General features: G+C 41.8%; 2 protein-coding genes across 2 annotated transcripts; one reads left to right on the forward strand and one right to left on the reverse strand.

Moving 5' to 3' along the window:
- The first annotated feature begins 570 nt into the window (after nt 1-570).
- Nucleotides 571-13,390, forward strand: sec62 (SEC62 homolog, preprotein translocation factor). Its single transcript, XM_064338776.1, has 8 exons — nt 571-717; nt 3,689-3,797; nt 4,223-4,328; nt 5,207-5,396; nt 7,529-7,624; nt 8,658-8,718; nt 8,951-9,070; nt 9,675-13,390. The coding sequence occupies exons 1-8, from the start codon at nt 682-684 to the stop codon at nt 10,250-10,252; spliced, it is 1,296 nt and encodes a 431-aa protein (XP_064194846.1). The 5' UTR covers nt 571-681; the 3' UTR covers nt 10,253-13,390.
- Nucleotides 13,391-15,358: 1,968 nt separating this feature from the next.
- On the reverse strand, nt 15,359-24,027 carry samd7 (sterile alpha motif domain containing 7). Its single transcript, XM_064338779.1, has 9 exons — nt 23,230-24,027; nt 20,755-20,896; nt 20,416-20,509; nt 19,491-19,615; nt 18,690-18,768; nt 17,604-18,295; nt 17,206-17,327; nt 16,981-17,091; nt 15,359-16,132 (listed from the first exon to the last, which is right to left on the reverse strand). Exons 2-9 carry the CDS (start codon nt 20,855-20,857, stop codon nt 15,908-15,910), a joined length of 1,551 nt encoding a protein of 516 aa, XP_064194849.1. The 5' UTR covers nt 20,858-20,896; nt 23,230-24,027; the 3' UTR covers nt 15,359-15,907.
- Between the last annotated feature and the right edge of the window lie 2,035 nt (nt 24,028-26,062).

The following is a 26,062-nucleotide window of genomic DNA, read 5'->3' on the forward strand; positions in this document are numbered from 1 at the left end:
TAAAATGTGGTTTTAGGGTTCATGTTTGGTCTTTTCTGAGACTCAAAACAGGCAGAGAGGATAGAGGGTAAATTTGGATTAGGCCCAGTTCCTCTGGATGATCACAAAACACCCTTTCCCGTCCCTGGGTGATGCTAAAGCCAACTTTGTGTCACTTCACAATCTGACACTGGTAAGGTCAGGATCTAAGTCAAATCACTAGTGAATTTAGCTGGAGAAACCATATGGTAGTACACAGCATGTTTACCTCCCATTTATTTTCAAAGTCTAATTTATACGACAAATGTATTGATTGTCTCAGAAGCAGACTATGTGTGAAATAACGTGATCTCGTGCAATATCAGGTAATGTTCTTAACTTCCAAAATAATGTTCTTAACTTGTAAGTCTTTTGCAGTTGCTTCTCACCTAGTTACTACTGCTGATAAACCAATGGTGGATAACAGTTTTTATACAGTGTTATTCAATTATTTAAAAAAGTTATTTTAATAATTGTGTTTATGCAAATGAGTAATGAAGAACGGCGTTTTATTTTTCTATGGTCTGTAGTTTTAACCTTACCACACTCCGAAAACAAATTTTGTCTGCAGGCGGTCTCCAATGTGGTGATCACGCTATTTGTCTCGCGATAGTATCTTCGCTGTCGTGACCACGTCACACAGAGATACTGAATCTGAGGAACATGGCGGAGCGCAGGAGGCATAAGAAACGAATTCAGGTAATCATCAAACTATTTAATACCGAAATATAAACCGATCATGCCATTAATAAGGATTATTTTAAAGGCATATATCATGCTGTCGTACATATTGCAACATTATCTTCGCGTGAATATTTTACACGCAAATAAGCTTTGAATGTAGCTAGCTATAGCTGGCTATCTGAGAAAAAGGAGACGGTCCTGAAGCTAAATACAAGCCTCTAGGTAATCGAGGTGATATTTTTGCAGGAAGTAACTAGTCTAGCTATAATTCTGCACTTGTATATTGACTGATTTACTTCATTTTATTAGACACATCTACTGTGATACTGTGAAATTTGTCTAACTAATGCGAAATTTCCAGCTATATATTTAGATGTATTTTGCAGTAACGTTGTCGATACAACCTGAAGATTTTTCATTTGCCAGCTGGCTTTGTAGCTTTAACTAACATTAGCTTGTTAATTCAGCTGACTGAATAGCAGAATTGTGCTTGACAAACGCAACGGTATTCTAGTTAATTTAAATGCTTTCTTCGTCGCTGGTGATTGTAGTGGTCTTGCTGTCGTGACGAGAAACCAGATGTGCTGGCACTTTTGGCTCTTTCAGAAAGCAGTCGGACACATCGAATTTCCTAACATAATCACCTAGCTAGCTAATGGCTCCTCTGATTCCCCTCTTCTCAGGAGGATTGATTGGCTGGCTAGCTGGCCAGTAGTCTGTTCAGCTGGTTTACTAGCTAGCTAAACGATAGTTAAACAACGATCCGTTCAGCTAGATAGCTGCATGAATTAGATGGTAGCTAACATTACCTAAGCTACTTAGCATTAGCTAGCCAACAACGTTCTTGTTTCTGATAAGTTGTGGGTGCAAAGAATGTTAAACTAGCTATCTAGGGAATACGTTGTCGACAGGTAGTTATGTAGTCTAGTTAGCTAACTTAGTACCATGATAGTGGGAATGGTGAGCTATGGTTAGCTGGCATCTGCCACCTGTTTTACAATGCCAAACGAGTTAAAGTGTGTAGTCTGTTTGAATGCACAACAACCCACGAAAAAAATAAAGGGGCGATATTTATGTGTATTTTTTACAATGACAGAATAACTCCTAGTACTAAATAAAAACATTCATACATCTTGAAACGCCCACTTGATAGCGCCCACGAGACGGGATATAAACAAAGGCAACATCTCAGTTCGACATTCAACTCTTGAATATAGTGTCTCACAGTGGCGTTACCAAGTTTATTGCATGCTTGTACACGCTATAGCTCTGTCGCTTATGTTCTTCCGATTATATCACACTGAGTGATGTCTGTTGGTCTTGTTAGTACCTTATATATACACCGTATATATACATGTGGACATTGGTTTATGAGGTTTGAAATTCTTGCAGGTCTACTGGAATTGTATATATTTTAACTGCAGTGATGCTTAAAAGCTTGCTCTATAGCATGAGTTTAGAAACCAGAATACTTTTTTCTGGTAAAGGAATATCACTCACCAGCCTCTGTTACACCTCTGTTAAGAATAGTTTCAACTGCTGTGCTTTGGCAATGTATTCTCAGTAGTAAGTGTAACAATGCATGTATTTGGCCTTGCATGGAAGTTGAAATTAAAAATCGATATTAGTTTACATCTGTCCCCTTTTCATTTTCTGAAAAACAAATAATAAAATGGTGTTTGCTGTAGTTAAATACTAACCTATGCAAGGCCAGTAATTTGCATTTGATGAATTATTCAGTTTCAGTAAAAGATGGTCCATTAGTTTCAAATATTTGATGAGCTTGGTAAACCCACTGATGTCTTTTGGGGAAATCCCTGAACCTAATGTGAGTGGTTAAAAGCTTTGCCACAGTATTTTATCTGTGCAGGCGGTGGATTGGAGGTAGGAAGGATTTGTTTGAGCCAGCCATTTTCTACCTTTTTAATTTAGCATGCCATTTTTTCAGGATTAACCAAAAAGGTTTTGTGCTGTGCTTCCAATGTTTGTAATTAAATGTCTTAGGGTAGACACTTGTTTTGGGATTGGAGATTGCGCATCAGTCCAGAGAATTGATGGCTACTCTCTCATTTCCCTGGCCACTTGTGATTGAATGTAAAATAAAGAGGAGATTGGCGCTCGCTTGCCTGAGCCAAGGGAACACATGAGACCTGAGCAAATGTGGCAGCTCTCTCCCGGTAGGACTGCTAGGTGGGTGAAGGATACCATAAGATGGAGTAGAGGAATTGCAGAGTGCAGAGAATACTCTCATTGAACCATGCAGGCCAACTGAGAACTTGATTCTCATTCGCAGCGACAACCTGTGGAATCAAAGTGAGCGGGGAAGTCAAGTGGTTTTATTGCCAATCAGATGTAGAGAGATAGCTCTCAAGAGAACTCGGGTCCATCAGATATTCGAAGAAGAAGAAAAAAAAAATCTTTCAGGGGTTGGCTTGATTTCGTTCACGCCGAGGGAATGCGGTTTTGTCTTATCTCTTCGTGTTAACATCTGCTGGCCGTGCTGTAGCGGTGAGCTGACGTCAGCACAGAGCTCGTAGGTTTAGCCATTGCGCGTTTGCATAACCTGTGCCAGCTGGTCTCTGGACTGTGAGCACACTTTTTTGTGTGTGTGTGTGTGTTTTTGCTTTCCTGTTGGTATTCAGGTAACTGCACGAGTATCTGCTGCATGAGTCAAACAGTTTTCAGTTTGTCTTTTTGGTTTATGTCTCCATGTTTATCAGAGATCTCTGTGCGGTCAGCGCTTCCCTGTCACAATTGTTGTTTTTTTTTTTAAAACAATTGTAATTTTACAGGAGTAGTGTGAATTGTGTTTTTGCGTGTATATGATGACAGGCGCACATACACAATAAAAAAATAAATAAAATTCTTACATAAACTGATGTTAATGATGTCTGTATTATACTGTGAATGATCAGCCGTAGCTAATGTACTGGGAAAAGCGTCTGCTGGTTTGAGGAGCCATGTGGGGTCTGTTTCCTTTCTGCAGGAGGTCGGGGAACCCACCAAGGAGGAGAAGGCAGTGGCCAAGTACCTGCGCTTCAACTGCCCAACCAAGTCCACCAACATGATGGGCCATCGAGTGGATTACTTTGTGGGTCAGTGTTTATTTACCTTTTCTTATTTTCAAGGTTTGTTTGGCCCGCTGATTTTTGTTACGGAAACTTTGCGTAATGTTTTTTTTTTTTTTTTCCTGGCAATGTTGCTCAATTATGGGCCATATCCCAAGAAAGATTGTGGAGCAGGCCTAAACTGGCATTGAACTACAGTTCCCATAAGTGTCTCTGCTCAGCATTGGCTCTTTGTAGTTCCGTTCTTTTCCACTGCAGCTACTACTACAAAGCAGTCAATGCTGGAAAATGAACGTAGACAATGGGCCCAGTTTACATTTGACCTTACTGTGTGAACATAGGCCTTTTGATAAATGTTACTAAAAATATTCAGGCATCTCCCTTGGTTTCTCTCTGTGAAAGAAGTGTTTTATTCTTTTTGTATGAGAGCTTACGGTTTTCTGTACTTATAGCCTCTAAAGCAGTGGACAGTCTCCTGGACTCCAAGTGGGCCAAAGCAAAGAAGGGGGAAGAGGCCTTGTTCACAACCAGAGAGTCTGTGGTGGACTACTGCAACAGGTGAGGGCTTTATTTGTGTCCGTCTGCATGTGCATGCATGCGCACACACTCCTGAAGAAGTGTAGCACGCCCTTTAAAGGGGCTTTATATGGGACTGGTTGTACAAGATTGGTTTAGTGCATTGATTGGTCTATATGGGCAGACTGGAGATCTGGGGCCTCATTTATAAAAATGTTCTTAGATTTATACTTGAACTTAGTCTTAAGATAATTTCCGACGGTGTGCTTACGTTCGATTCATAAAAGATACTGAGCATAAAAAACCTGGCTCACGCAGGTTCTAAGAAGCCTATTTGTAACTTACGCACCTGTGATCTATAAATCTCAAATTAACTTAAAATTGACAGCACATGAACTTGCCTTACAATCAGCGATTTCCCCTTACATAATGCTAGCACAAATGAGGGTTTAGTCAGGAATAACCATGGGACCAAAAGAGAAAAGCAAACTTTTTGGAAGACAAGATCACGGAGATGGTAGAGGAGATTGAAGACAGGCAACATGTATTATTTGGTGGACTAAATAGTGGGTTGACAAACAATTAATTCTTCACACCTTTAATTGATAATTCCTATCAAATTGTTCATAAAGCTAATGCAAAGTTCACCGAAGGCTTGGACGCATATGCATCCCAAACGGCAATACCCCCTACATAACCAGCAGGAAAATCACATGCGTCAAGTCTAGACTTTGCGTAGAGCTAAGATCATTTCCAACTCAAAGTAAGGTTTTATAAATAACTACTTATACGTGGTTTTCTGTGTAAGTCATACTTAAGATCAAAATTGATCGGAAGTCCGTTTTATAAATGAGGCCCCTGGTCATCAGAGCTGGGAGTGACCTTCAACAGGTCAGTAACCGAAGCGTCTTCTTCTCTAGACTTCTAAAGAAACAGTTCTTCCACCGGGCCCTGAAAGTGATGAAGAAGAAACCGGAGAAGGATACTAAGAAGGAAAAGGAGAAAGAGAAGGCAAAAGGTGACAGTGCAAAAGAGGAGGATAAGAAGGGCAAGAAGGACAAGGACAAGAAGAAGGATGCAGAAGCCATCGACACAAAAAAGGAAAAAAGCGTATGTTTGTTTTTTATTCTGCTCTGCTGTGTGTTGTTTTTTGGTGCAATGCATAGCATTTATTTTGATATATCCCTCTTCTTCTTGATCAGTAATTTTTACTGGTACTTTGTAATGCTCATTGCTCTGTAAGAATCTGACCCATTGTCTCATAACATATTGCTCCTCTGTGTCTTTACTTTATTATGGGCCTTATTGGCACCAATGCCATAAAATTGTTGCAATTCATAGTGTAATGCGGAGTAGTGTTTGTCTTTACATACCAACAGATAAAATGCATTCTGCTATTTTTATTTGGGTGAGCTGAGGTCCAGTGCAGCCTGTAAGTATTTGGACGGTGACACAATTGTTGTTGTTTTAGCTCTGTGCTTCTTTGGTCCTCATGTTGAGAGACAACAGCAGCAGACAGATGCAAATTCCTCACATAGAATTAACTCTAGACCTTTTGTTAGCTTTCTGCTTTCTTTTTGTTAACTAATGATGCAACAACACACAGCCGGCCAAGAACCAGCGTTGTAGCCACATTTGTCACTTTTCCATTTGGTCCCCCGAAAATGGGGGCACTATGCATGAAGAAGGGCTGCGATTCCTACATGGTTCACCTGATGTAGATGTTAATACCCCCATATTATAGCTGTCAGTCTGCTGTTTAACTTCTTATTCATTGTTTAATTTCACATCTAATGTGCCGGAGTACTGACCAACAAAATAACAGTAAATAAGTAAATAAACACATATGTCACTGTCCACATACTTATGGCCTGCTCTGTACCTCAGCTCACCCTTATAAGAATGCATTTTATTTGTAGGCAGTACATATAGTTTGGTGCAGTTTGCCTTAGCTGACATGTGCTGGCATGTGCATTGTCGACTGTGCAAATAGGCCTATCCGCCATTGTGACTAGCAGAAATTGCATTTATTGCCCCGAGAGCTTTTTTAAAAATTATTATTCAGTGAGTTCATTTCTCTTTAAAGTGTTTTTGTATATTGCATCTTTATGATCATCTGTCAAATCAATTTATGTAAATGGCACATTTCACAAACAATTGTTACAATACACTTCCCAGACGACCATGGCCAAAACCCCCCACGGGAGCAAGCCTAAGGCAACAATGGCAAGGAAAAATTCCCTGTAACAGATAGGAAGAGACCTTTGTATTAAAATGGTTCAAAAATGCAAGATTAGGTTGTTTCATATTGTTCATCCACCCTGCCTATTGCGCACACATGGACAATAGATAGGGAATTGGATAATTTGTCTGACACACTGAAATCCCTCTGGACACATTTGCTGGCAAAAAAAAAAACCTGGCGTGAAGTGAACTCTGGTTATATTTCGTATTATGTGTTGTGTCATGAATTCAGAACGCAACAACTGGTAAATATTACATAAGTCGTAGGACATGTGGTGTTTGAAAACCATAGGTATATGATTGACTTATTGCTGCATGCCAGGGCAGCAGTATTGCGGAGGACTTTGGATTTTGACATCGGGCCTGCTGTTAAAATCTCCATTTGCTGCTGTGCTTATGAGTGCGGTGCAGTGCACACACAGTGCAGTGGATAACCCCCATTAAAATAACCCAGCAGATTGTCTATTCCCATTGGATTTGTACTTAATTTTCACCAAATGCTTTTAAAAAGATGTAAGTCTGACATAGGCTGTTGTATAAGTATATAGATTCCAAAAAAAGATTACATCACAATTTTTTCAAAACCACTTGGCCTTTCCCCCCCTCTGTCAGTATGAACAATGAGCAGTATGAACATGTCACTGAGTCAGTCCATCGTTTTCCACAGTGACAAAGGCTGCCTCATAATACTTGGGTTTATGTCATAGTAAATTGCTCTCCTTCTAATAAAATTAAAAACGAAATTAAATTTAATTAATTAATATTAATCTGGGGCCCCCAGAGACTTCTTAATAACTTTAAATTATTCTTTTGAAATAGTAGAATTTAAATTATTCATACATTTTCCTGCCGTATCCAATGGGTGTGTTAAGATGTCTGTATATTTTTATAAGCAGAAAGAACTGTCGTTTGTACAGCCATTGAAATATTCACGGCAGAGGGTACTTAAAGTTGTGCTTCCTTTGAACGCGCCTCTAACCCGATGCACCTCCATGTAGGACGAAAGCCCCGGGTCACCCAAGAAGAAAAAGGACGTGAAGAAGAAGTTCAAACTGGAGCCGCACGAGGATCAGCTCTTCCTGGATGGGAACGAGGTCAGTGCCGAGCGGGGTGGGGTCCTGCAAGACTCCGCAGGTCCTCACAGGTTTTCTCTTCACAGGTCCTCACAACTCTCTTCCGTCTCTGCCTTAATTTTATGAACAGTTCATGGTTGGAAACGTACACATACCTTTCAGGCGCAGTGGTCGCTTTAACGTAGGATTCTGCTTATAAGAAATAAACAGCGTTGTATAAACATAGATAATAGAGATTTAAAAAAATATATATTACAACGGGCGATAACCCAGACTTGAACCACAAGAACATACTCCTTTTCCTTGCGGCAATCATTTTTTGGCGTCTGGCATTTTGACATTCACGTTGTTTATTGATCATAATATTTACACAGAATTGCGAGATTTAAAACACAAGCACAAAGCTAAGGTTTATGCTTGTGCAGGCTGTGTTATATATAGTTTTTTTTACCTGTTAATTATTTTCATATCTTGACAAACATCTAGTTATTTTGTTAGCACTAGTAATAAAATAGACAGTGGCACAGCACAATTTGGTGGCACCAGTGCAGGAGAAATGAATCACACTTAGACTATTGCAGATATTTAAAGCAATTTAATAGTTAGGCAGAATTTCATGTTTGTTTTTTAAGTAGGTGAACTTGTTAATTTCAAACTACACTACATTTGCTGTGCTGCAGTCAATCCATAACTGAACTTTTTTAAAACATATCAGCCCTGTATGTTTAGATAGCCACAACTTAGCTAACATTTAATGAGTAAACAATGAGTAAGCAGTTAGCCATTCACATCATTGGACAGTATCAGAAAAGCCTTACACAAAAAGTATCCCCAGTGTAAACAGCACTTGAGAAGAACAATTTGTATATCAATGTGTATGTTAATTGATGTGTACTTGCATATTGTATTTATGTATATAAAAAACAAATTTAAAAAATTGCCCATACTGCTGTGGTGAAGCAAACCTGCCAGAATAAAATCAACGCATGAGTATTTTATAATGGGTTATAAAGGCTCACTTGTGACCAGCCTTTTTTTTGTCATTTCTCTCCAGGTGTACGTTTGGATTTATGACCCGGTACATTTTAAGACCTTCGCCATGGGACTGATATTAGGTCAGTATTAAGCGCTCCAATAATGTTTTTGCAGTGTCTGTGGAATCTTTGTGGTGTCTGTGGACACTGCTGCCTGCAGTCTTTCCACAGACACAGCGGTCTTTCCACAGACGCTGCGGCCTTTCCACAGAACTGGGACCTTAGTAACTGGTGTACTCTGCATTTTAAAGGAGAGCAGATGAGTGTGTTGTCGTGGTCGTTGTGACGCCGAATATGTGCGGTCTGTTTGCAGTGATTGCGGTGATCGCGGCCACCCTGTTCCCCCTCTGGCCCGCCGAGATGCGAGTGGGCGTGTACTACCTGAGCGTGGCAGCCGGGTGCTTCGTCGCCAGCATACTCCTCCTCGCAGTCGGTAAGACTGTTTCACCACACGGCACGAGCCTGGCGTGGACTTTGATCCCATAGAAATTCCTGACTGCAGCGTACTGTGTCCCTTTAAGTTTTTTTTCCTGAATAATTGCATAACAGCCTGAGTTCAGTGATCGGGTGATGTAAGTGATGTACGTGAAATATATTTGAGCAATTGCACTACTTGTTACCATCTTTGTGGGTGCAGTGCATGCATGTTCCCAGACTGGTTCATGGGTTTTCCATGTTTTGGACCAGCGAGAAAGGGAGATTCTAGATTATGCTGAAGGGAAAAATGTGAAGGAACGTGCCTTTTCATTTGTTTTGGCTGAGGTAATTGTTATATCAGCAAAAAATTGGCATGAACTATTGCATTCCGACTGCCTAGGGTAAACTTATCATGAAGCTTAATATGGTTAAATTCAAAGACAAACTGCAGATTGAATTGTGGCCAGTGTTGCTGGAAGAACTGAGTACTGCCTCTTAATGTTGCTCTGTGACCCCCATTTTGCTTTGACATTAGTTCAGTTGACATTGAATGACCCTTCGGGTGTTTTGTAAACTAACTAAACAAAAAAAAAAAAAAACCCTTTGTTGTCATTCCGCAGCTCGATGCATTTTGTTCCTCATCATCTGGGTGGTGACCGGCGGGCGTCACCACTTCTGGTTCCTGCCGAACCTGACGGCGGACGTGGGGTTCATCGACTCGTTCCGGCCGCTGTACACCCACGAGTACAAGGGCCCGCGCGCCGACGCCAAGAAGGCCATCGGCGAGAAAGCCAAGGCCGAGGAGACCGCCAAGGCGCAGAAGTCCGACAGCGAGGAGCGGTCCGACAGCGAGAAGAAGGACGACGACGGGGAGGAGGAGGAAGAGGAGGAGGAGACGAAGGTGGAGGAGGAGGAGGAGGAGGAGGAGGAGGCCACGGCGACGGCGGCGGCGGCAGCAGAGGGCCCGGACGGGGAGAGGCACTCCGACACGGACAGCGATCGCAAAGAGGACGAGGGATCTCAGCACAGCAACGGCAACGACTTCGAGATGATCACCAGGGAGGAGCTCGAGCAGCACACGGAAGGGGAAGAGGGGGAGGAAGAGGAAGAGGAAGAGGGGGACGGGGAGGAAGGGGAGGGAGAGTGCAAGGAAAAGGAAGAAGACAGTGGAACTAAGCCCGCATCCATTAAAACATAAAAAAACATACGCATCTAATGATGAACTTATGCGGTCCACATGGACTGCTACTTCAAGCACTCAGATTAAAGGGCCACTCATTTTCATGTTGGTTGAGATCTTCCACAAAGAATACTGATCATTCTCCAGGTAGTTTCAACTGAGGACAAAAAAAAAAACAACAGCTATGACAAAGAAAAGCCTTACTGTGGTTCTGATTTCCTCTCGTCTGTTTTAAAAAAAGAAAAAGAAAAAAAAAACGTGCTTGTGTAAAGAATTTATCCCCCGAGGCTAATCTCTCCTCTATCCCGTCGTCCTCCCTCCTTCCTTAACCTTAGATTTTTGGGTTGATTAAATGGTTCCCATTTTAAGAATCTGTTAACCCATATGTCAAGCCAGTTTTCAAATCTTAGGTGATTTGTCGAAAAAGAAAATGTTCATCAAGTGCTACAAAGTAGTAATGTGTACGCATGTTTTTTCCTTGGAAGTACCAGTCTGTTCTCTGTGTGTGAGCCACTGTAGTCGTTTAAATGGAATAATGAAACTGCGCGGCTACTCTGCTGTTGTCCTTGAGGGACACAGCCCTGCGGATTTTTCGGCCCGTCACACTACGGAAACCCTTCAGATTTGGGAGATGGGAATTGTTTCGAGTCGGGGCGATGGGCCGGATTGGGAGTTTTTGAGTGGAGAAGGGACGCTGTGGACACTGTGGCCATCCAGGACCAAGCTTGAGTAGCCCTGGGAAACGCTGCATAATTTGACCATGCCGCCGTAATATAAAGATAATGGTGTTTTTTTTGGGAGAAGGTGAGGGGGTTGTATTACGAAAAGGCTACAAAAGGCAAATCGAACAGGACAGGCAGAAGCAGGACGGCAGACGCAACTGCGTCCTGGACCGCAAAGTACTCACTTATTTGGACCAAAGCCTGTATGATTATCAAGATCTGCTTTTGTAAGAACACGGATACTTATTAAGGAACTTTGTCCCCGTCTGTCCTTCTAGCTATGTGGAATCAAACTGTTCGGCACCCCTGTGCAAATTTGGTCTACGTTTGTGTAATGTTACAGTACGCCACTCTTCTTGGGGCTTTCAATATTTGTGTGCTGTAATGTGGCACCTAATACTTTTTCTGTGCCGTCTGAAAACTACAGGTGTGGCTGGAACGGAAATTGAGACAGGTGTGCGATCACTTTGCGTTCTTGTACACACCATTGATTCGGCCTGGTGTTTACCAGTGTGCTTTGCAGAAGCGTATCGCAGTAACGATAACCCCACGTCACTGGACTCCAAACCATGCATTCCACGGTCCCGTTCGCGGTATAGCGAGGTCGAACAGATGCTACTGCACAGTACGTTAATGATGATGGCCATTGTCCATAATGGTGTCCACTCATTTGGGAGTGAGAAGAGTTATGAAGTCAAAATGAAGTTTACTTTTGCAGATGACAATGATGGTGAAAAAGCAACATTTACAAAATGAATTATGAATGCGATATGGCTATTCAAAGACAAGTGCCAAACTGCAAGTTAATAAAACATTTTTCAATAGTTCCATTTGTCAAATGAGAGCTAGGACTTTACTAAACTTTTAAAATGACTAAGTTAAAAAAAAAAAAAAGGGGGGGGGGGGTCATTTTCTCACCTACATCTTCATGTATCTTAAAGCTGGAACCAGTGTCAAACCTTACCAGTCAACACAACAAGCCGTATTTCATTAAGCATTCAGTGGCTTGTATTGATCCTGTGAGTAATTTCTACAGCTGGTTGTACTGACGTCGTTCTCAAAGTTCCACCATGAGTGATTGACTTTTATGGTTGTGTGGCCTGATTGGCCTTTCTTGTCGGTTGTAATGCATCTTTATGAACTTGCTGGTGATTAAACCTTTTGAAACCCAGAGGATCGGGGGGTCCAGTGTAAGCCGTACTATGTTTGAATATTGTGGTAGCATATTTTAGGTTTTCCTTCACCACCTGTGTGTTTTTTTAAAATAAAGTACCTGTAAATGCAACATATATTATTTCCAAGGATGTAGTAAAGATCATAATAATCATTTAGAAAACGGTAACTTTTGTTGAGCTCATTGGGCGGTGTGTGTCAGTCTTGCTTGACCAATAAGCTTACTGTAGGAAGAGCATTACCACTTGGAACTTCAAACCATCTAGTGTTTAACCGTACAGTTGGATATAATTGCATTCACTTATGCCTGTTTATCCATTGAAACGCATGGATTAGTAATTTTTGGGGAAGTAGCAATTCAAGATTCTGCCCGCAGGATACTATTATCCAGCAAAAACTAAAAGATATGAATTCATCGTCCATTATCTAAACCACCCCCGACCCCCAACCTCTGTTTTGTCGATTTTTTGGTTTTGTGCTATTGTGATTGCAGATGGACCGATATAGGAGTAAAATATAGAATTCTTGAATTTACTAACCCTCCTACCTAGTGCGCCACTGTACCACAATAGGCGTGAAGGACTCCAGCGCGTAGAAGCTGCGTCGTCTCGTTTTCCTTGTTCAGAAACCCGGTTGAGTGTGTCGCTCGTGTTGAGGACCATGCAGTTAGTCGTTGCGAAGGCACAGGTAGCAGCATTGTTTTGTAGACTGATCATTGCTTCTCTTTATTAAATGCATTTTCTGTCTGTGTGTTTCTCTTCTGTTGCTCTCTCCGAGAGAATGATCTGCCAGTGTGCCAGTCGCGTATTGTATATGTTGGCCGAATAATTTCTTATTGTAGAAATATGAAATCGCAAATGAGTGTAGTTCAGCATCAGTACGTTGTATTGTAGCTTTATTATACACTGTGTATGTATGTATAAATATATATTGTATACATGCATATGCACAGGATGTCTATACAATATGCACTGTGTATATACAGTATATGCTGTACACAGTATAGTGTATATGTGTTATATATATTCATATATATATGCACACATATGCACAGAAATACATGCGTACAGCTTTTGTTTTTTTTAAAAAGGAAGACCCCTTAACCTTTGTCCAGTCAAAACTTCTTCAACCACTTAGTTGTCCATATTTGGATTGATATCATTTTGAAGATGGTCTTTGCAGTTACTGGAATATAATTTATATAATTGTCTATCTTAAAGTATATCTGTATTCTTTCATTGCAATAAAGATATAGAAAGCAGATGCAGTGTGCTTGTTTGAGATCTGTTGGGTGCTTGTTGAAAATGTCTAAACCACTATTTTGTCTTGTGTCGTGAATGTGTACAACTCATCTTGACATGTAGTGTATTGTCTAGTAGGATTTTATACAATCAACAAAATTTGTCCTCTATGCAGATTTCAGATGAGTTCTTCATAAATTTAAAGATTAAGAAAATATACTGACCATTGCTTCTAAAAAGCTAGGTTTTCATTGTATAGAAAATAGAACGTGTTAATCATATAAGGCTTAATCATATGTAGCACTTTTTTTCCACTGAAACAGTTTTTTCATCATGAATGTCTTCAAACACATTTTTGTTCATTTATCTCATTGCCTTTGTTGAATGAACAATTTTACATCAATTTGAATCAGACAAATTCTGAATTTGTACAACATTTTTTCACTTTTATATACAGTATAACGTAATACTGGTGCTCTGTATTCTTTCTTATTCTATTTTTTGTTGTTTGAGAATTGGGTATGTGCACTGATCAACCATTCTTATTTACATGTCAGGAAAGCACAATGGTCAATTTTCAATTAACTTCTATTTTCCAAAATATTTTTTCTTCTGTGGTTGACACCTTTGTTCATTGGTCAGTTTGATATGATGTAGTATTGTATGCCACATCCTGAAAAGGATAAAAGCTATTTGACTTGGTTAACACTAGCAAGTGGCTCACTAATGGCATTCTATTACAGTGGGCTCCATAATGATTGGCACCCTTGATAAATATGCACAGAAAATTCTAAAAAGAAAAACCGGCTAAACTAAAATATAATACAGTTATTGACATAAGCTTTATTTTCCAATATGTGTAAACTAGTGTGCTTGATTGGAATCAGCCAAAGTCTTAAATTTTTTAATTTAAAAAAATATTTCCCCAAAAAACAGGTTCCACAATTATTGGCACCCCTGGGTTAATGCTTTGTGAAAACACCCTTGGCAAAGATGACAGCCATGAGTCTTTTCCTATAATTTGTGATAAGTTTAGAGAGCACATTTGGAGGGATTTTTGACCATTGCTCCATGTAGAACTATTTAGAATCATTGATATCTTTGGGTTTGCGCTTACAGAACCCCCCTCTTCAGTTCAGACCACAGGTTTTTGATGGAATTTAAGTCTGGAGACAGATGGCCATTGGAAAACATGTATGCTGATTTCACTTAAGCATTTCTGTTTAGATTTTGATGTATGCTTTGAGTCATTGTCCTGCTGGACAATCTACCTATGACCAAGTCCTAGTTTCTTAGCAGAGAAAGCCACATTTTCTGCCAGAATTTCCTGGTACTTTGTTGAATTAATTTTGCCATTGATCTAAAATAGTGCCCCGGGATCACTGCCAGAAAAACATCTCCAAAATATCAATGACCCACCTCCATATTTGACCGTAGGTATGAGGTGCTTCTCCTGTATGCATTCCTCCTTTGCCGCCAAACGTATTGATGGTGCGTATGACCAAAACGTTCAATTTTGGTCTCATCTGACAATAGCACTCCCTTCCAGTCATAATTCCAATGAGGTTTGGCAAGCTCTGACTTTAGTCAGAACTCAAAAAAGAAAAATTGCACGTGGCCCTAATCCTCTTCCGTAGAAGAGCAAGCTAGCTGCCAACGAAAATTTTTGTACTCTAATATTTGATCCTATAAGTGTGGAAAACATGAAAACCTTATGCCATCCAGGTATGGCAAACTTGCAAACCAACTAGCTAGTTACTCAACAAGCTACGTAACAGAGTAAGTGCAACACATTAAAATAGCCAAACTAATTCAAATTAGTCAAACAAAGCATAACAGACGAACTCAAGTAATTAGCACCTGCAACCCTGAAACGACTCAGGCAACAGCAATTGATGAGAAAACCAACCAATTAGGTAGGTTGGTGCTTTTGGTGATGAAAAATAAAATACAACTGTAATGACTGGTCCATAATAAAGACACACAAGTCCTCATAAAAAACAATTTATCACAAAGCAATCATGATAAACTATAAGTTACAAAAAAGTGTTTTCTTTGTACAACTGACACAACACGCAGTACTCAAGACAGCCTGTAATTTAACATACAAGAAACAAGAAGTCACAGCTTTCCATACTTGGTATTAGTCTTCCTTTTGCATGTCCTTTCTGATGCGACTACTTTACTTCATTGCATTTTATTCAACCACTGGGGATTTGTAAATGCTACTCTATGTTGAACATTGCTGCCAAAAACTGCATTACTGCTCCACGCTTTTCATTAGCTTGTTCCCAGGTTCACACTGTTCTGAAGAGATCGTGTCAGTTTAAAGTACCAAGTGCTTTGGAAACAGAGCTGATTAAACCCGTGCGGATCTGTCCAGTCAGCAATGTTGTTGTGGTACTTAGTTATTCCCGGCGGGGACGTATTTGTTGGGGAACGACGGGCTGAACCTGAGTCTGAGGGGGTAGTTTGCATTGTACAGCAACGGGGCCGTAGCCCAACGCACGCTGCTCCGCGCCGCGTCTCCCTGCTCCTCATGCGGTTTCACCCGGGGCCTGCGGAGGGGGGTTCTCCTCGGGGGGTTTGGTGCTCTCCGTGTCCCTGACGCAGGGGCTGCCCAACATCTCCACGCTGTTACAGTTGAGAGGGGAGCTGACCTCTGAAGACCGGTCCCCTGCCTTCTCTGGGTTGGCCTGCAGGGCAGCCGAGGCGAGCGGCAGGTTCATCACGTAGAACATGCTTCCCAGCCTCCGAGAGACCTGCAGGAAACAGAGGCAAACAATGAGTTCAAATGCACTCAGGGCTATCATTCAGAGAGAAAGTGCCTGATGCACTGACTGTTTTTAAATCAGTATTCCAAAGACCATTCATTCTGTAAATTATAGATTATGTAAATTAAAGATTAGTTTTGTCAAACATCAGACCTAAACAAAACTCCTCAAATGAAATTCAAGCAAAAAGTAGGTACACCTAAACAATTGTTTTATAAACTGATTATTTATATGACTATGTTAATGTAAAGTACTACACATATTTTCAGAACAATGCCCCCCTTGAATCCACTTGAAGTTGCAGAATACCATATGCTGGTATTTGTAAAGGAAGTGTGATGCTTTTTAGATTGGAGCCCAGTGAATGTTTTTGTGGTGAAAAACCTGGCTACTGTTAGTTGAAAAGTGAAAGTTTTCAGGCCAAATAGGACATAGCCAGGGTATATCTGCGTAAAACCTGAACTATATTGGGGTTAACCTAGTCTTATGTCAAACCTTCTCTCAACTTGAATTTCCACCCCTCTATACATCAAGATTCTAGCTTTTGCTCATTGGGAGAAAAAGAAAAGATTGTTTCACAAGGTCTAGTGGGATGTGCACTACTGCTGTGTCTCACAATAAATCAACCTGTGATGCTAAAATGATGGAGAATCAGGTTTTTCAACAACAACTGCATTGAGTGCCCATAATCATTGGGTGTTCTTTGGCTGTCTGTTTGGACCCCTAGGAGCCACGATAATCACCAGACAGCATTTTTGTTAAGCCAGGTTGCTCTCCTCATTTATGTATCATGTGTGCAGCCTGTGATGTTGAATGTGAACAGGCCGGTCTGGCACCTGGGATCGGATCTTGAGCGCTGGGCCCAGTTTCAGCCCCAGCGTGTCCAAAAGGTGCTCCTCGGTGAGGAGGGGCAGAGTCTCTCCGTCGATCAGGTGATCCTTGAACGTCTGCAGGCAACAACCATCGGACAGTGAAAAATCTCCTAATTTACCGAAATATCATTTTGGGGAAACAACGTGTTTGCTAGACAGACTGGAGCAATGAGAAGGACCTTCATTTACCTGAGCGTACTCTGAGCAGCTGGGGATGCTGTTGACGAAGTTGTACACGTCTTCCACGGTCCATTTCCGGAGGTCTTCAGCGGATGACATGTCCTCACCATTCAGAAAAACACTGTGGGGCCCTGATGAAAAAAAATGTACAAAATAAACAATCTATCCATCTATGAATTGATGATTTTGCACATTAAAGCACATCAAATGCACATTAAAGTCATTAGAAGGGATTGGAATGTAGGTAGACCATTGATAGCAGGTGAGTATTGATGTGCCTTACAAGATATAAAAGGTTGAAGGAGTAAAGGAGGGAAGGGTGAAATAAATGGACAACACAACTGGCTGGAAAGGGGGCTCATGGTGATTCTTAGGTAGGTCTGACGTAGGTCTGACACCAAACTCACCGGGAGGCAGGAGTCCGTTGCCCGGCACTGGGAACATGTAGGGTGTGTTTGGGAGTGGGGCGGAGGAGGAGGGGTACATGAACTTCTCGTGAAAAGCGGAGCAGGGGTTGGGCATGCCCTTGTCCCCAGGGCCCGGGTTACAGGTGGCAGCGTCTGCGCAGCCATCCTGGCTGATGACGCCGTTCTTGCGCAGCCCAGACTCACAGTCCTTGTAGTTTTTCCCACTGCCAGATGGCAGCTCGGCGTCCATCTTGGTCAGATCTGCCTTGTTCATCCCCTCGCTCCCTGGCTCACCCTTCCCTTCTGCCTCCTTCTCCTCCCCCAAGGCCCCCGGGCTCTGCTCAACACTCTTGTCCTCCAACTGGCCCTTAGAGCCAGATGAGTTGCTGTCTGCGGCCTTGTGGTTGGCTGCCCTCCTGCTGGTCCTCCGCCCTCTCTCTCTCTGCAGTGTGCTGATTGGTGGATAAGGGCTGGCAGACATGAGCAGGCTGTTGGCCTGCAGGTCCTCTAGAGTGGTGCGGTGGACATAGACATCACTGGGAAGGTGCCCCTCGGGAACTCTCTGGCGCCCCCTGTACACCATACTGTTTGGAGGGATACCTTGGAACATCATAGGGGACTCAATACCCAAAAGCCCCTTCTGGTGGGCATTCTCTATCTCCTTTTGGTGCAGTATGGCATTCATCTCCATTCTGGAAAAAGCAAGATGCATAGTTACTGCAGAGAGCTTATATTCACTTCAAATGACTGTGGATGCACTCATGATGTGTGTGTGTGTATGACAATGAAGTATCTCTGGTGATTGTATCACACAGGGCAGAGTCTACTGGTCTATACACAATAAGCCTGTCGACAGGATCCTAAAATAGGTGGAAACAGTTAAGAGTCAACAAAATTGTGTGAACTGTGATATAGGGATTTAATTCTTGAGTGTGTGTGTGTCTATGTGTGTGTGTGTGTGTGTATGTGTGTGTGAGTGTGTAGGTGTGTGTGTGTGTGTGTGTGGAAGAGAGAGACAGAGAGGGAGACAGAGAGAGCGAGAAACCTTTCTGGTGTTATGGGCACAGAATAAAAAGGAACTGTTACCTGGCAATATTCTGCTTGTGAAGCATCTCCTGTCGCCGGGCAACTGTCTCCATGGGCTCTGAAGGTAGGAAGCCATATCCTGTAGACAGTCAGACAGACAGACATGAGAGATTACTCATATCAGATTTCATGCAATGAATGGGCTTATTTTATTTAATTAATTAATTTATCCGTTATTTAACCAGAAAGGTCCCGTTGAGATACAAAATCTCTTCTGCCAGGGAGTCCTGGTCAAGATGGCAGCAGAAAAATAAAAGTTTAACTTTTTTATTGCACTTGTGTACTAATAGCCTAGGAAAAATGTTACGATTCAGCTGTGTACTGTGAAGTTCCAGACTTTTTACTGGAAGGCTATCCAAAGTGTATTATATGCATTTCTTATAAAGACATCCAGCAGTTATAAAGAAATAATGCATACAAATACAGCCTGGATTAATTGTGACCTGGATAAATACATGTACACATGCAAATACAAAGTTTATATAAGTCTACGATTTCCCAAACAAGCCACAGTACATGAATCTCTGATCAGATTACTGAATGATATGTCTTCACATATCAAAGGGACACAAACTTATAATGGTGGAATGCAGATAAGTCATTTTATTGAGCAGCCAAACCTCCAGATATAGAGAACAACTAAACTCACAACTTAACTCACAACAGTCCACTAAACAAATAATTCACATTTAAAAACTTTCAGCTGCAACCAGCAGATGATGGTCAAAATCACCAGACTCCAGAACGTGTCAAACTTGGCAAACTGCTTATCGCACAAAGTGAAGTGGGGATCTAGCTCACCTGCTCCTGGGAATCCTCTGGTGGGCACAACGTTGCCGTGGGGGGCCAAGGGAGGACCAAGGTGGGCACCCATGTGGATCTGTCGGGCATCTGAGGGCACCATCTCAGTGGGGTTCACCAGCTCGCTGGGGGAAATTAGACAAGCCAGGTCTAAAACTCGTATTTCTGAAATATTTCACAGCATTTTGAAAGCATAGGGTTCTGTGTGAAAGGGGTCCAATGTGTGAATTCCAAAAAGAATCCACTTTCAATTTTCAGCATCTGGAAACTTAAATATGAAAGGGCACCTTGAATGGATTTGAAGCATTTTCTCATTAGACGAATTTGGCATTCATTCAGTATTGTAATGTGACGCAAAATGCTTGTCATGTATGCTAACAAATGTTCAACCTGCTTCCTGTTCCTGATGCGCGGATTTGCACGACCCCCTCAAATACAAGATGTGTCAGCTCAAGGGGCTAATCCTGCTACTGGATCCATTTCAACTTAAATTTCAATTTGCAGAGGCACAGGCAACACACACATGCTGAGAGAGAACCACACAATCCCTGCAGTATCGCTGAAGAGAATATAAAACACATCCCACACAGCGTATAACTATCTGTATTTCTCCACCTCCACCTCAGCCAGAACGGCTTTCAGGTACATGGCGAGGTGAAAGGGGAATGGTGCAACTGGCAGCCACAAGAAAATTCAGAGATATTGAAGGTCAGCTGACGTAAATGTCATTTGCATCACTCGTACCCAAATTCTGGCGTGACTGGATTCCCTGCTTTGAAAGAAAACACCCCTGGGTGTTGAAAATAACGTGTGATAGCTGAGTGTGGCAAAGAGAGACATTAGAACAAACAAGAGATACAAGAGAGAGAGAGAAGAGCATGCTGTGTGGACAGGAGAGAGCTGGCCTAAAGCGGGCTCAACGGGCCGGGACGCCTGCAGCCGTTGCTGACCCTGAGCCAGGAGCTGTGGAGCCATGGCCATCTGATTCCTCATCATCATCTCCTGCCTCTGCCTCAGCTCTGCCACATCAGCACGCACAGAACAGCACACTCATAAACACACCAAACACAACGCCACCCTCGCCAATAAACACTATAAAACACAATTCTGCACTTAGAAATATGCACTACACATCAAACACAATGTTTTTTTTTTCATTAATTATCAAACATTAAAATGCCCATGCATTAAAATAGGCGCAAATTTCACATTTGACCCTGCATTATTTTTCTCTGTTTCCATTGCAGTCTACCGTGGAACTTACCCCCTGCAGATATGCCGTTGACCATGCGGTACCAGTGCTTCTCGTCGATAGGACCCTGCTCTCCCAGAGCGGTCATCTTCCTCAGGTGCTCTCGGGGGGTCATGGCATGAAAGTAACTAAAACCCCTGATTGTGCAGGCAGTCTAGAGAGCAAGCCAGAAACAAACACAAACACACACACACACACACACATATGTAAAGCATAGCTTTTAATTGGTAGCTAAACAAGTGTGAAAGCCATCAGCACCATTAGAATTTACGTCACAATTGTCCATGTATAACACAAAGGCTTGAAGTGAATGTTCAGTAAATGTAATTATGAAAATTCAATTCAACTCAAGGAAAGACTTTTGGCACTGTAAATGCATAAGTGAAGCATTTTTGTAACAAAAACAGGTAAAATTGATAACAGTAATTAAAGTCTGAATTGTATTGACTGTGATAGGTGAGAAGCTTAATTTGATTAGCCACAACTTTTTTCAGTTTATTTGTTTTATATTCAGAATTCAATCTGAATTCAGAATTAAATTGATAAAAACATTATTATTATTATTATTATTATTATTATCAGATTTTAACTGATGCCTGCAGAGCCGTTCACATGCTCCTGACATTTAATTTACCACTAGAGGGAGTCCCAGTACACTACCGCACTGCTTTCAAAATTTGTTATTGTACAAAGTCATTCAGACATATTGTGCTAAGGAGCCAACAACAGTACTCGACACTGATGTGGCTATGCATTCACATTACTTACTGGCCTGATCCTTTCACTTCCCGTTGTCCAGTGCACTCACGTCCACGTTGAGTGAACTGAAGTAACCTGACAATGCAACGAAGTTTCTGCGTTTATAGCCCACCATCTTATAATGTATCTATTATTTGAATCAGTTAGGATCACCCCAGGACTGTCTTAGAGACATTCAGAACTGAATGTCATCTAACTAACATTTACAGCTAAATGCTAAAGTTCGAAATAATTGCCATTGGTCCTAACTGCATGAGTGCCCAAATTGTGAGTAAATTGAGTCCCCCGTCACAAAAATCTTGGTGGCCACTTTGACAGTAATTTAAGTCTGGACAAGCATATTAAGACAGCAGTAGTGTCTACAACTTAGAAGACTCTCCAAGATCAGATCCTGGATTTTTTTTTCCCCAAAAAGAATCTGGGGATTGTTATTCATGCTTTTATTTCATCATGCCTTGAGCCCTGCAACTTTCTATACACTTGTCTTAATAAACAGAATATATCTAGATTACAATTAGCTCAGGATGCTGCTGCCAGATTCTTCACCAGGACCAAAAACAGACAGCACATCACCCCCATTTTAGCCTTCCTTCACTGGCTTCCTGTGCACATTAGGATTGATTTTAAGATTTTCTTGATCACTTCTGTTTTAATAAGTGCTATACAAAACGTAGTAATAATAATAATGACAATAATTATACTGAAATTATTATTATTATTATTATTATTATTATTATTATTATTATTATTATTATTATTATTATTATTATTTAGGATCTTTTCCCATACCTATCCAACAGTTTACCTTGAATGTTGCTTGAGAGCAGATGGTTTAAATCATGGTGGCTACCCTCATAGTCACACATAATAAATTAATTTTAGTTTAATTTTTGTTGAACTTGTACTTGTTTTTCTGTTGTTTTACAGAGTGAACAGTATTCTGTTCCTAAAATACTGACATCATCACATCAATCAATGAATAAATATTATTTCCATATTAACAAATTTGATGAATAATTGCCATTAATTATTCAATTAAAGTGCAATTAAAGTGCATGATAAAAGAAATCAGGATCTGGCCCACATACAAACAGTATAATTAATATTTTATTCAAAATATTGATAATAAAATAGGATTAACATTTTTTATGAAATTATTATGTACTGTATCTTTTTATGACAGTTTTATATATCATGTTTCATTCACAGTGAATAAAATGTGTGTGCAATTTCATACAGTAGTGAAATTTGTATAGTTTGTCATTTAGGGCAGCTATTTACCACACAAGAAAAATGTATACCATATATTTTCAACTTGCCATATACTGACATACATTTGATTTGTAAGGGAGGATCTTGCAACAGTGTTTTTGAATTTCCTGGCTTCATATGCTAACTAGTAAACACATGTGGATGGCTTAGTCTTCCCCACTGTACACTAGTCTCAAAGATAAGGCAAATGTGGCAGCATGAATTACTTCCCACATGGTACCGGGGAAGAAGTATAATTGTGCTCGTCACTGTTTACCATGTGAGTCCAGTAGGTTACTAGACAAGCTTCATGAACCTAGAAAAAACAGGATAGTGTGGCAGCTAAAGGCTATGTTGATACCTGTGAATCATAAAGATACCGATGGAACACTCACAGAGAAACTTTGACAGTGCTAAGGTGTTGAGTGAAAACCAGACGTGCGAAGGTGGAGAGTGTGAGCGTGAGTTTTACTGTACCTGTGAGGACGCTGGAGACGACTCACACTCTTATTCCGCTTCTCCTCCCCTCTTTCCCTATGTCAGGCTTCTGAGAGAAGGAGAGGAAAACAGGAAGGGAGAGAAAGTGAGAAGAAGAGAGAGAGAGAGACAGAGAGAGAGAGACCTTAAACAGAGCCCCTCCAGGCGCAGTGAGTCACTCGCGCTGCACTGGCGGTGACGAGGAGAGGAGATGTGTCACAGCACAGGAACAGGAGGACCCATGCGTGGAAAGTCCCCGCTCTGAAGCGCTTCTGCACGGTGGAAAAGATGCACGTGCGCCAGAAGAGCCGAGCAGGGCGGCCAAGTCAGAGCGCGCGGTTTCACAACACGAGCCCAGGTCTCATCTGCAGCGAGTTATATCACAGGGGAGATGTGAATGTCGGTATGTATCTGTGTGTGCGTGTGTGTGTGTGTGTGTGTGTGTGTATGTGTGAGTGTGAGTATGCACACTTATGTGTGTGTGTGTCTGTGTGGGTACGTGAGCGTACAGACACGTGTGTGTGTGTGCAGGTGTTGTGTGTTTTTGACTTCTTTTTTTTTTTCATTAGACATAAGAATATATATTAATAGTTATTCTAAGACTATTTTCCATTTCATATGTGCCAATTCATCAAAGGTGGTACTACACTGTTCAATTTTCTGTATTGTAATGGGATAGTCAAATACCTTTAAAACAGTATAACTAGTAGCCAACCCCACTAACCCAGGAATACTTTTGGGGACTGAAGGCAACAGTGTAATTTCACAACAGTGTAATTCAGGTTCAAAAGGAAAAAAAAACTCTTTTTTTCCTGGATTCTGTGTACGCAGTGTTTTTTACCTAAACACTTTGCCTTAATTACTTAATCAGTATTGATTTGATAATTGGTTGATCATTCAGTTAATATCCAGTTTATTTATTCTTGCTTTTCTCAAGAAATATGTTCAAGAGATTTTATTTGTTTATAAATAGTATAAAAACATAAAATGTGCGTTGTGTTGGATAATGCTTAAGGGTAAATATTGAAGAATAGTGAAATCACAGAACCAGCTAAGTAGGGTAATATGTTGGAATAACAACCTGTATCCTATGAGCTCCTGGGGATTTGAGTTTGACACTCCAGGACTGACAAAAAATGCCCTCATATCTTGCTGTACTTTGAAAGCTGCTTATGTGGGAAACATGATTTTGTGTGTGTGTGTGTGTGTGTGTGCGTGTGTGTGTGCTCTCTTCTGTAACTCTTTGCAGATTTAGTTGATTTGTATTCATTTGGGAGGGCACACATGTGACTGCCTTCCTGAGCATGCATGAAAGGTATTACTCCTTACCACCCCGTGCCCCCCAGCTCCAAAGTGCTCCTAATATGAGCTGCTCGGCTCAAGTATTACTCCCTGTCCCACAGTCCACTGAGAAACCCACCTAATCTCAGGCCTCTAATCCCCAGTTAGTCCAGAAGTCTGCCAGGAACATCTGCTGACCCCCAAATGCAACCTTGCTATCCGCCACCCCCACTCCGCCCCCTCCCCCCCATCAAGGCCCCTTCTTCCCTCAAGATCCTATTAGTTAAATCCTGGCTATGCAGCACTTTAACGGGATGTGCTGGAGTTAATCCACCCGTTTAGAGTTTTACCCTCAGCAAACCTTGCCTGTAAGCATCCTGGACAATAACCCACGGGTGCTAATCCTATTAGCCTCCATCAGCACACGAAGATGTCCCAGAAAGACCTTGGGACAAATCTGGGTCACGATTGGGTTGTTTGAGCACTTCAAAAATGTCCCACTGTCAATGTTGCAACTAAAAGGATCCCCGAGACCTGTGGGACGCACCAATGCAGGGACTGACACTGAGACTGAGCCGGAGAACATCTACAAAAACAAGCGAGAGACCGACCCTTCGTCTCCAAAAAGGAAGTGAGGGAGAGAGAGCTTTGGCAGCGCGTGTTTGCGCGCACGTGCGTCTCATTATCTCTGTGTGCGCACACATCTGTCTGACAGTCTGTCTGCTGGTCTGTCCATGTCTACGGATCTTTCTGTTTACTCCTGTGTCTTGGTGTGTGCGTGCGTGTGAGCGCGTGCGTGCGCGCGAGCGTGTTTATGCAAGCACACTTCTCCGTACACTGTGCAGAATTTATCTTCACTCCCCTGTCTACCCGAGCTCATTTCTAGAGTGGTACGCGGCATGAGAGAGGTTTCAGGATTCCAGAAAACGAAACTCAGAAAGTACAGTCGCACTCACCCGCCGACGTTCCTCCGTCTCTACAAGCAGCCCCGAAACGGCACGCGGGCAGGGTTAGCGTTAGTGTCCCAGCCGACCGCCTGTCAGAAACACGCCGTCTTAAACCGCCTTTAAGCTCCCCTGACTCTGGAGGAACCGGTAAGCGAGACAGGATTTGGCACCGTCGCGCTCGCCCATTAATCCAGCAGGAAAAGCAGGGCCTGTACAAACACGAGCGGCGGAGGAACAGGTCGGCCTCGTCTGCAGCGGCCTCTGGCTGGAGGCTGAGCGCATTTATGGGGGGTGACTCATGCCGAGGTGGAAATGACTGCAGCGTGCTCGGCCCCGAGGCAAAAGATGCTTCGTTTTGTTTTGATCCACCCCCCCCCCCACACACACACACCTTCTATAGAGAGATTTATATCTGCACACCACGTATTAAACAGGATCTCAAACTGATAATAACAAGGCTGAAGTAAAGAGAGGAAGCGTATGATAGGGAGAATGAGAGGGGATGGTGTTTACATGGATAGGCACTGCTATGCTAGTAATCCAACATTCATTCCAATGTGTCTGTTAAAAAAACATTTTTAGTCAGGTGCGCGCATGGACGCCCC

The sequence above is a fragment of the Anguilla rostrata genome, chromosome 6 (assembly GCF_018555375.3).
Source record: "Anguilla rostrata isolate EN2019 chromosome 6, ASM1855537v3, whole genome shotgun sequence".
Classification (NCBI taxonomy): Eukaryota; Metazoa; Chordata; class Actinopteri; order Anguilliformes; family Anguillidae; genus Anguilla; species Anguilla rostrata.

What these genes read in the sequence shown, in the direction of transcription:
- sec62 (XM_064338776.1), top strand. Translation starts at nt 682, where the DNA reads ATGGCGGAGCGCAGGAGGCATAAGAAACGAATTCAG. An exon ending in ACACAAAAAAGGAAAAAAGC is followed by an intron (nt 5,397 to 7,528) that starts GTATGTTTGTTT and finishes ACCTCCATGTAG; the next exon opens with GACGAAAGCCCCGGGTCACC. An exon ending in CATACTCCTCCTCGCAGTCG is followed by an intron (nt 9,071 to 9,674) that starts GTAAGACTGTTT and finishes GTCATTCCGCAG; the next exon opens with CTCGATGCATTTTGTTCCTC.
- samd7 (XM_064338779.1), bottom strand. Translation starts at nt 20,857, where the DNA reads ATGACCCCCCGAGAGCACCTGAGGAAGATGACCGCTCTGGGAGAGCAG. An exon ending in GCTGCTCAGAGTACGCTCAG is followed by an intron (nt 17,092 to 17,205) that starts GTAAATGAAGGT and finishes TGTTGCCTGCAG; the next exon opens with ACGTTCAAGGATCACCTGAT. An exon ending in CGCTCAAGATCCGATCCCAG is followed by an intron (nt 16,133 to 16,980) that starts GTGCCAGACCGG and finishes TGTTTCCTGCAG; the next exon opens with GTCTCTCGGAGGCTGGGAAG.